The sequence below is a fragment of the Chelonoidis abingdonii genome, chromosome 15 (assembly GCF_003597395.2).
Source record: "Chelonoidis abingdonii isolate Lonesome George chromosome 15, CheloAbing_2.0, whole genome shotgun sequence".
NCBI lineage: Eukaryota > Metazoa > Chordata > Testudines > Testudinidae > Chelonoidis > Chelonoidis abingdonii.
The window spans coordinates 19,176,895-19,188,748 of NC_133783.1; the positions used below are offsets into that span (position 1 = coordinate 19,176,895).

Consider the following 11,854-nt stretch of genomic DNA (forward strand, 5'->3'; position numbering starts at 1 on the left):
CATCTGAGTCTTGGGGTCCCACAGGGAAGTTTTGGGGGACCCAAGTGTACCAGGCACTGAAATTCCTGGTTGGTGGCAGCCTATCAGATCTAAGTTGGTAATTAAGCTTAGAGGGTTCATGCTAGCTTCTCAGGTTATGAACGCTAAGATTCAAATCTGAGCAGGAAGCTATGACACCTGGACACCAGAACGCCACTGCAGACTCATTGAGCAGGAGATTCTCCCATGATCAAGAATGGGAACAAGATACGCAAGGCCTTCAGCACATCTTCAGCTGCTGGGAATTCCCCACCATAGATCTATTTGCCAAACCAGAGAATGCCTGCTGCCCTCAATTTTGCTTGAGAGTGGGTCTAGGACGCAGATCCATGGGAGATGCATGCCTCCTTAAGTGGGAAGTGCAGTGACTTCGTCTTTCCTCCCTTCCCCCTTCTGTTCAGAGTACTCCACAAGATCCAAGGGGACCGATCCCAAGTCCTCCTTATAGCTCCAACGTGGCCATAACAGATCTGATATATTTACCTCATTCACATGCCGGTATGCCATGCGATCACTGTGTGACTGGCTTTGTGGCTCCTTTCACAGGATGTGGGTCACATCCTCCATCACAGTTCACAGCTGCTCCACATGAAGGCATGGTTCTCCAGGGTTCCAGGATTCAGAAATTACCTGTTCAGAAGCTGTTTAACAAATACTCTTGAATAGCAGGCGTGATATGAATAGATGCACTTAACTCCACAAATGGACTAGATTCCAATCCTGGTGCGCCTCCAATCGTGTTGAGGCAATGAGCGCTCCATTACCACTTACCTTGCACTATATTTTACACCTTAAAATATCAGGGTTATCCATGAGCTCCATTCTTGTGTATTTGGCAGCCATCACAACCTTTCACCACGAGATAGATGGCCACTTTGTCTTCAACCACCCACTCGTGCAAGGATTCCTGACAGGCCTCCAGAATCTTTACCCTCAAATATGGGATTTGACCCCGGCTTTGTTGTACACTCTCTTTCTTAGACCTTCATTCAAACCAATGGCAATGTGCTCCTGTGTTCATTTCTCTGTGAAAACAGCATTTCTTATTGCTATCACATTTGCCCGTTCGGTTGGTGGAATTCGAGTACTCATGGCATACCCCCTATACATGAACTTTCATAAAAACAAGGTTACACTATGCCCATATCCCAAATGTTTACTCAAGGTGCCATCCTCTTTCCATCTCAACCAACCAACCAACCAACCCACTTTCATTGCTTCTTTCCAAAGCCACATAGCAACCAGCAGGAGGCAGCATTGCACACCCGGGATGTCAGACAGGCATTAGTATTCTACCTGGACAGAACTGAACCTTTCTTAAAATTTCCACGCTTATTCCTCTCAATATCTGAAAGAGCAAAAGACAGCCCAATTTCTAAGCAACAGCTTTCCAAGTGGATCTCGCAGTGTATACTTCTGTCCTACCAGCTACACAATTGACAACCTTCTGGAGCTAGAGCACATTCCACCCACTCTCTCTCCATCTTCATTGCCTTTCTCAACAATGTTCTGATTGCTGACATTTCCAAAGTGGCCATATGGGTATTAGTGGACACGTTTAGCTATCACTACACCATTACTCAGGACATGGCATCAAATACTCTACTAGAATGCACTGTCCTATCATCTGCATTAAATGCCACTCCGAAGCCCCAGCCTTCCAACTAGGGGCACTGCTATACAGTTGCCTACAGTTGAGCACCCATAGGGACATCACTCAGTGAAGAAAAGGTTACTCAGCGTGTGCAGTAATACAGGAAGAGACAGACACACACAGCCTGGACAACCATGGCTTGTGACCTTGAGAGAAGCCTAGTGAGAGTAGAGTTTCTGGGTTTGGTGCTGGCAAACAAATTGTTTTGCTTTCAGCCTCACACCTATCTCCTGTTTTTGGGTTCCTCCTGTGTTTGTGGCAAAGAGGACTTTGTACATTCCTTATAAATAAAAAGATTGCATCTATGATGCTGAATGATTGAATATGGCCATTTATATCGTTGATATTGCCACCGTTATACAATTGCAACAAATCTTGTACAAAGTATGTCACGTGAGGTGTCAATGGAAGAGTTATGATTTGCTAAGTATGATTATCCTGTTTATTTAAATGTATCATTATTTTTATCTGAAGTCATAAATATTGGCTATGTACTGGCATCATATATGTGCGCTGTCTTCCTGGGTAATACCCACGAGATGAGATTTACATCAGGACCAAACAGCTATGTATTGATGGCTCATCAGTGACATTTAGTCTCTCAGTGGACCATAGAAGAAACTCATTCCACCCAGATAGCTCTTCCTGCAGATGCCCCAGCCTCCAAGGGGCCAGTGGCTATCCCATGTGAGTCATCAAGCCATGTAAGGACGTGTGATATGCTCTTGTGACCCCGGACTCCATCTTCTGTCAGTAACTTTCCACAAACTGGGCTGTGAGGTTTGTTTGAGACAATAAATTTCCAGGCACATGGCAGAGGATATAAAATACCCCTGAGATCTCCATTTTGCTTCTTTCCTGCTCTGAGTCTCTGGACTGTGGATTTACAACAAAAACTTTTGGAAGTTTAGTAGAAAGAGAGCCTGAGACATAAGCTCTTGTATCAAAGGCCTGGTATGAGGCCTGAGACCTAGTTTGAAGTAGTGGTCAAAGCTTTGCTGCTATAAAGCAAAGTTAGGTTGCGAGCAAGAGACAGGCCTTGCTCACAGAATCTGGCAAGAACAGCGTCAATATTTCAGAAACACACTTTACTAAGAAGTTCTAGGTACAGAACACACATGCAAACACATTCCAGAAAGGTGGTACCAGAACACCTTAATACCAACACATTCCCCAAAGATAATAGGAATACGCTGACCCATCTTAAAGATAAGGTCAGGATACCAGCATAATGGATAGAGATGTTTTGATTGAACCAACATGTACAAGGTAATGAGTGTTACCTTATTACGCCAGAGTGTGACACCTCACCATTGCAGAGGGGCAATACGTAACTGGTTTGTATTGGTGTATAAAAAGGTATCTCTGCGTGTCTTTGGCTGGCCTAGGGGATAATGGGAAGTTCTGCCATTAACTGAGCTAGTCCCTTGCAATGGGCAAACATGTGTTAGTGTACCTGTAACCATGGGTGGCACATGGACTACCGGGTGGGGGAGGCTAGCCTCCAACCCCGCCCCTTCTGCCCTAGGCCCTGCCGGAGCCCAGAGCCCCCCCACCATAGCCACCAGCCCCTGCCCCAGGCTAGCCTCCTTCCCCCCAGCCCAGGATTGCCAAAAGGGCAGGCTGAGCAACCTGAGCCAGGGCCACTGCACAGGAGAGCTGGGGGCAGAGCATGGGCAGGCCCACACCTGGCTGTTTGGGGAGACCCAGCCTCCTCCAGCCTATGATTCCCGCCACCCGTGCCCGTAACTGTTGAGCCAGGGCATTAGAACTGAGTTTCATTAACAATAAACCTGACCATGTTCCTTCACTATGAACGGGTCTGTGCTTATTGAACAGTTCAGTCAAGTCTGCTGTGCCAGCTATCTGTGCAGAGCTCGGATAGCACACAGAGAGAACACAGACGCAACCAAACATCTAACAATAGAAGTTACCAGAGGGACTTTACAAGCCAGCAGTCTATTCCAGAAGTTTATTTTTGTTACTAGTTTGGTATAAACTAATGATAGAATGACCATCAGTTTGGGGTGAGTCTGCCCTGTTTCTCAGCAGTTAGTCCTGAATTTGGCATTCTCAGCTGTGACCCACTGAGGCACAGTGACAACATCAAAGAAAATACCTGACTCCATCATCAACTTCTAACTGGAACAACCTGCAGCACCCCGAATTTGGCAGACTGCTTGGGTCAAAAGAGGTAATATATTTGATCCATGAGAGTGAATCTTTGCTCCTAGCTGGACAATATACTTTATTATCCTTTTTGTATTTGTTACATGAAATAGTTTCGTGAGGCTGGACAGTCTGTTCTACTTTCATGTACTTGTCTTATGTATTGAAAACTTAACTTCTGTTCTATTAAATATATAGCTAACATCTGTTTAGTCTATTAAACAGTTTTTAAAAATACTTATGGAATGTCAAATCTCCCCAGGTTGTTCTGTGTGTGTGTGTGTGTGGATATCTATATCTATAAATATAGGTATATATAGATATGTATGTATGTGTATATAGATATGTATGTATGTGTATATAAATTTGTGGTGGTACTCTGGCAAGAAGATTGGGTTTCTTTGTGACTTTAAGTAGGATCTGTGGTATCTTTTCTTTCTTTGAATGGGATCCATAATGCTGTGTGTGAAATAATTCTCTGTGTACTACTAGTACGTATTTAAATAAATTTTAACTTAAGATCTTAGCTTTAAATGCTTATTATCAAAACTAATCAAACTTTATGGATGTTTTCAGGTATGTCTGCAGCCTTGTATACTATGGCCTAACATTCAATGCTGGTGAATTAGGAGGAAATCTGTATCTAAATGTAGCTCTTTATGGCCTTATAGAAGTTCCGGCATTTCCTCTCTGCATGTTTTTTATTGAGAAATCCTGGTAAGAATAGTAACTTTCTAGTTTTATGTCTATATTGTAAGGCTAGAATCATATTCATATATATATATATAAAATAGAGAAAAGCTTATTTTAGACTTTTTTTTTAAGTTATAAGATACTATGTATTTCTGAAACTGTTTTTCCCTGAAGAGTTATGTGTAAAATTGAAAGCTTGTCACCAACAGAAGTTGGTTCAATAAAAGATATTACTTCTCCCTCTTTGTCTTTCTCTTGGGAGGCAGTTAATTGTAGGACCTCCTGTACTTAAGGTAGGAATGTGTTTAGCATTTTCCACTCCTCCCTTTTTGGTGTCATCTAACTTTGTCCTATTAGGTTGAATTTTTCAATGTTTAGTGTCAGCCTAAGGATGAACTTTATTTTTTGGAAAAATCTGAGTAAAATAATTGTCACTATGGATAAAATACTCTTTTTATATATCTTATTCTTGAGGAATTTCTGTACCAAAAAATTAAAAATTCTGCACAGAATATTTGAAAATATTTTAAAAAATATTCTGCAAATTTTGTCACTAAATAAATATGAAGGTTCCAGCGTGGCAGTGAGGAGCACAGGCCACTGGCTGCATGGCATTGGGAGATCAGCTTGCAACCCTTCCACTTCCAGGCAGGGACTCAGTGGTGAGGCTGCACCCAACCCTGATACAGTACAAGGGCCAGGCCTGTTCCAGAAACACACCAGGCCCTGCCACTCTGTGCTAGGTGCACCAGGGGTGGGAAGGCAGGCTCATTCCAGCAGGATCTAACTGTAGAGGGGCTTTGTATGGAGAGACAAAGAAATTTGTTGGGGAACATTAATTCTGTGGCGCAGAATTCCCACAGGAGTCCTATCTCAATTAGACATATTACATCCAAATAACTAAACAAATTGAAGTAGCAAAAACTTTGAACTTAGCCTGTTTTTATCAAGCATTAAAAATGAAGCCAATTACGAATAAAAACTAGTTTAGTATTTTTAAAGTCATAATCACTTCATCCATAATTTTTCATATTTCTCTCCATATTTGGAGGCCCTCCATTATAGAAATTTTTGTCAGTGCCAAAAGCTAAGCACTAGCTCTAGAAATCCACAGCTATGTAGGACTGCAGCCCCACTGCCATTCAAGGAACTTTGTGTGAAGTCCTGGCCCTATTTACATCAGTGGCAAACTCCATTGACTTCATTGGGGCCAGGATTTCACATATAAGTTTTGAGGCAAAGCTCACTGAACTTGTAAGATTGCCAAGCTAAAATGATCAAGGACTTCAGTTTAAACTGCATAACACACATTCGTGGGACATAAGCGGCTTAGTCCCTGTACAATTTGTTGAAAATATATTCATCTGTATTTGAGAACTTTTTTTAAATCTATTATTATGAGGGCATAGTGATGTATGTAGATATAAAAGTTTAAAAGATATCTGTAACAAGCCAGGTAGCCTGAAGTTTGGTATTAAGCTTAATCTGCAGTGCATTAAGATATTGTTACATTTTGTTTCAAAAGGGTGAAAAGGATCATTTATACGCAAATGTTTTATGTTGATTAGAAAGAATCCAAAATTCTGCTGCTGATAAGAGAAATATATAGATATAGTTAATATATTTTACAATGTAAACTGAGTAATAGGCTCGTTCCCTATTCTAGTAATATATTTAACTTTTCAGATGAACTATCAGTGATTTTCTAATTTACAGACTGAGATTAAAATATATTTGTAATCCTTTGGAAGTAAATATCAGTTGTATATAATATAATATTGCAAATGTGACTGTTGGCTGGTTCTTCTCAGTCAGGTTCACTTCACTTTTATTCCAACGTAAACAGGTATGGAAATAGCCTTTGTGGAGTCGTATGTATTCTTGTCAAGATTTAAATATAAAATGTATGTTATACTTTTTACTTTATATTACAACAAAAACTATGTGAAAGAGTATTAAGGTTGCACAATCAAGCACTCGGGTTAGAAAGGCCAGAATGAAGATTGCCTATCCAGCCTTAATTCAGTCCCCTTGTGTGTATGCATTATTATATAATCTCTTAATTACTCAATCATGTATTATATTTTCCACAGGATCCCAGCCTCATTCTTTGCGCAGAATGGATTGTGCTCACAGAATGAATCAAGGCTGTATAGTGAATGAGGCTGTTGTTTGTAGGACCCCCTTGCTCATTTGTTGCAGAAGCTGACAGTTTTCATGAACCATGAATTCACTTAAACTTTTTAGAGAAAAAATCAAACATTTTGCTAGAAAACAGTTTCTGTGAATAGTAATGCACCGTAATTAAAAAAATATGTAATTACATAACTGAAACCACCGTCTGAAACATGGTACAATATGTCTATAATAATTATTATTACAGCTCTGGGCTTTTCACTGACAGTTACAAGACGGCAAGTTTTCTGTCTTGATGAGTTTAGATTTTAACCTTATCTAATCATGTGCTCTTTTTCCTTTTAGGTCTGGAAGACGTAAAACTACAACTTCTTTTCTCATATTTGCTGGGTTTGCATGTATATTTACCATGTTTTTACCAGAAAATTCTGGTGAGTATGTACTGTTGTCTAGGTAAACTTGAGCTAGTCTATCTACAGATAACGGTTTTACAGTTAAACTCAACTAATCTGTTAGGAAATAGTAGGGGGCTAGTAAAGTGTCTGTATATTTTGGAGACATTTTGATTGCATTAGAACTGGACATGGTATAAACTATTGAATAAAGTTGTGACAAACAATATTTTCACAATTATTACCATAGTTTTTAAAAAATCCTACCAGATTCATTGTACAATCTTGAGCTATCTACTCATATGTACATTTTACTTTACTTAATGTTACAAAATAGTAGTGTTACTATTGAGATACTGTTTGGCAGAGGCTCCCAACCTTTCTAGACAACTATACCCCTTTCAGGAGCGTGATTTGTCTTGCGTATCCCCAGGTTACATCTCTCTTAAAAACTACTTGCTTACAAAATCAGACATAAAAATATAAAAGTATCACAGCAAGTAATTACTGAAAAATTGCTTACTTTCGCATTTTCCCATATAATTGTAAAATAAATCAGTTGGAATATAAATATTGTACTTACATTTCAGCATATAGAATATAGAGCATTATAAATAAGTCATTGTCTATATTAATTTTTAGTTTGTACTGAATGGAATATAATATGAGAATGTACACCTCTACCCCGATATAACGCGACCCGATATACCACAAATTCAGATATAATGTGGTAAAGCAGTGCTCCGGGGGTCGTGGGGCTGCGCAGTCCAGCAGATCAAAGCAAGTTCGATATAATGCGGTTTCACCTACAACTTGGTAAGATTTTTTGGCTCCCGAGGACAGCGTTATATTGGGGTAGAGGTGTAGTTTTAAGTGCTGTGAACATATGAATATTAGTGCAACATGATTGTGTCCAGTTTGCATAACTGTATTCGATATGTCATTTGCCTAGGAGTTGACCTTGATATGTGGGTATGTCAAATTTGCCTGCTGATGTTACCCAGTTCACTGAAAAAGGTATTGGAGTGCCTGAAATCCCTCTTAAAGGTATCCTAGGGATTCCTGTAAGTCTAGCCCAAGGCCAGACCAGAGTACTGCAAAGGGTAAATTCTCAAAGTGTAAGCCTGACCTAGCCACAGCGTTTGAGCTCCAGGACTCAATGCTAACACCTCGCATGCTGGTGTAGATCCTTCCCCTGACCAAGCCCAGATAGGTGGTTGTTACCAAAGTGCTGAACTCAGTCATAATTAAAGCTAAGGCTGCTTCTTGTTATTGGCAATAGCCATGTTGTTGCTGCATGTATCAGCCCTACCTAGTTTTTCTTTTGGGACATTCACCCCGGTTCCTACTGTTTAGGAGTAAGAATCATGGTCAATAAGATCTTTAGAGAAGAAAGAATTACTTATGTGTAAGTCTTGCTCTCTGGAGATACCTTTACACAGGGATTCTCATTCAGCGATCGTAACTCCCCCAGAATTTGGGAGTTAGTCCCTTTTTAAGGTGCCCCAGTGTTTGCACTTAGTTTTTGTGTTTTGGGGGTGGGACTTATTTTGAGTCCTAATTAGCCATTTTGAATTGGATGACCATCCTGGGAGTTTTATGTCCTGTAAAACCAAAGGAATTGACTGGAATATTCAAAGGGAAGTATTTATATCCAGCATGCAACAGCCAGTAGGGGACCTGACTCTCTCTCTCTACCCTGCTACTGCGAGCCGCAAGGGTCAGAATTATTTAAGTGCTGAGGGAGTTCTTCCAGGCTTGTGGTAATGACCTAAGGCTTAGGAGTGGAAATCTTTTTGGAATGATATCTTCAGAGAAACAGAATTACAAGTAAGCATTTTTTTCCTTTTTAATGTAAAACTTTTCCCAATGGGATAGCCTCATGAGATACACATCTCATTTGCATGAGTGTTTGAGGAGGGTAAGATGTAACACACTTCAGTACAATAGTAATAGAATGCAAGAGCACTCAGTCTGAAGTATTAAAGTGCATTGAGCAATTGCAACCTCAGTTTATATTATACCCCGATCAAGTGAAGGATCAAACATTTATTAAATCCATATAACATTGATGTCAGTTTCAGTGGAACCGGTATCTTATTCTGCTATGTGGGGCTACAGCCCCAAATATCAGCTTTCCATAGGCACTGAATTCGAACCACTTTTTAAAATACACTGATTTAAGAAAAAGTTATATCTGTGTTTGACATGCAGGCCAAAATAACTAGTAGTTTCTGCTATTTTATGTGACTGACTTTCATTTCAGTCCCTTTCAGTCCAGACTAATTTTTTACTTTTTCTGATGATTTTTTAAAAACAGCATGATGATCTGTTCATCCGTATGTCAAAGCAAGAGTTAAAAAAAAATCATCTTTAAAGATAGTGCACTAGCACAGAGAAATGATTGCTGAAGCACTGCTGAATTTCATAAAACCTACTCCGTTTGGAGTTTCGATGTTGTGGTTAACTGATAAAGTTACCATGTGCGTCAGTTTCTAGCCTAGTCTGAGTAAAGTTGGTTCTTGGCCCAGAATGATTGTAGTCAGTTAAACCATTCAGCTTCCAGCATCATACAGTCTGATTCAGTTCCCAGCATGAAGTGAGGATTATTCCCTCTCTAATCTGACCTTGTAGTTATTACAACAAAGCAGTTTTTTATTAGCCTGAGTCTGCATTCCTTGAAGTATTAAACACAAAAATCTTTATTTTATTATAGTGGATTTAAAATTATAATTAGGTACTAAACACATGCACTGCATGCCGTCATCTATCAGAAACTTGATTTCTAGATAGCTCAACTTGTTTATCAACCAAAATAGATCCAAATAAGTTCACATGTGGAATAAGACAAATTACAACTCTTCAGCCATTAAAATTAAAATACAATTAGAACTCTCTTATAGTCCCCCCTCCATCCCTCCTTCCCATTATTTTAGGATTAAGACATTCATTCATAGGGACTCTGAGTTGGAAGGTTGGGCAAACTAAGCTATAATTTTATTTAGTTTCAAAAATAATTCTGAGAGATGGGAGCAGCTTCCTTCATTTTCGTCTCTCGTAATGTACTCTGGTGAACAAAGGTAGCAAGTTCCAACCAGGAGAAAATTACTTACTCAGATTTGCGTTGTAGTACACATGAATGTTCTTTTAACTTGTGCAGCTCTTCCATTGATGTCAATGGTCCACTGAAGTTGAAAGTTATTTTGTGTATCTGGGAGGGAACATTTTTTTAAAAAGCAATTCATATTGAATTAATCATATCCGGGGACTTTTTCTAGTGTTTGATTGTGAGTGCCAGACAGAATTTTAATCTGTGTAATTGGGACTTTGAGGGCTACACTTTCCTGCATGGTTAGTTCTTCTAAAATAAAATATAAACACATATTTGGGTTCTTCAAGATGGAAAGTGCCATTGAATGAAACTTTGCCTACTGAAGCAGAAGAGTAAAACATTAATGTGTATGATGATCCTTCATATGCAACATTTTTGATGCAATTATCATAAAAGCATAGTCATGGTGACTATTCCAGGTGCTCCAGCAGCTGCTTAATGTCAGCTTCATTTATGAGCAATCTCTGGTCATCTCTGACACAGAAAAAATTGCAAAGGTCAACCAGTTGGTGATTATACCATAAAAAATAACTGAATGGCAAAGATTTGAGCTTGATAAGAAACTTCGAACTTTCTTATTTTCTAACATAATTTTCACAAAATTCTGCCCAAAATAGTAGCACAAAATTACCCATTTTCAGAAATATGTGAAGAACTTTCTTTTGGGTATATTCTTCCAGACAGATTTAAATTCACAGGGCTGCTAAAAGGTGCTTCAGGTGAAGAAATAAAGGAAGAACTGAAAGGTTTCATTTTGACACTTGATGTGAAATTGCTGGTTAAAAATTAGAATTGCCTCCCTAATGGCTATCAACATCCATTCAGGAGAAACTGTGTTTAATACTGTCTAATAGTCCTGAAAAAAAGGTCATGGAATATTGTGCCAGAGTTGCTAACGATACCATCCAGGAATGGAAAGGGAAATATTGCAAGTGAGTCTTTTGTGTTTTGCCTCAGCAATAACATCTCAGGTATAATAATCCTAAATGTCTAATGGATGGCTGTTCAGCACATCATTTAAGCCTCACTGAAAAAGCAGTAATATTTGAAGTTCTAAAATGCACTGTGGAGTTTAAAAAGTGTTGTAAACACCATCAGCCTTGTGCTTTGTTGATTGAAAAAAAGAAAATTGATTCCCTAGTTTCTCAGTGACACTCAGTGGAATTATCGGGAAGACTGGGTTTCTGTGTTTGCATCCAGCTACTAGATGTATGTTGATATTTGCATTGAGCACATGGAAGATTTTTTGAATAACCTTTGTATCCCCTTTACATTACAATGGTTTCTGCAGGAAGACATGAAACTTGGAAAAGCAATTGAAGGAAGTTTGAGTTCCAGTGTATATGCTGATGACACTAGTATTTCAGTTCAAGTAGAAATCTGGCTTGATCCAGTCAAAAAGAATTGGAATCATACCAGGACAAAATAAAAAACAATTGAGAAACAATCTTTTCCACTACTTAGCCAACATGACTTGATCCAAATAAGTTGAACCCAGAAATGGAGGAAGAATCTGAAATACAGTTCTTGGACCATAATTCTGACTTTTTTCCTTCTTTTCTAGCAATTGTCAAAGTTAGACTCAGGACTCACAGTTTGTCAGACCACTCTGTTTTATTAGCACAGCGCTCTGCTAATACACCCAGATAATGTGAGCAC

The 11,854-nt window shown here is 39.2% G+C and overlaps 1 protein-coding gene across 1 annotated transcript in view; it reads left to right on the plus strand.

Annotated features, from left to right (window-relative positions):
• Positions 1–11,854, plus strand: part of LOC116822439 (solute carrier family 22 member 15-like) — a 61,758-nt gene that overhangs the window by 32,494 nt on the left and 17,410 nt on the right. Inside the window, 2 exon segments of the mRNA XM_075072592.1 lie at positions 4,439–4,579; positions 7,037–7,122. Coding sequence (XP_074928693.1) covers positions 4,439–4,579; positions 7,037–7,122 — 227 coding nt within the window.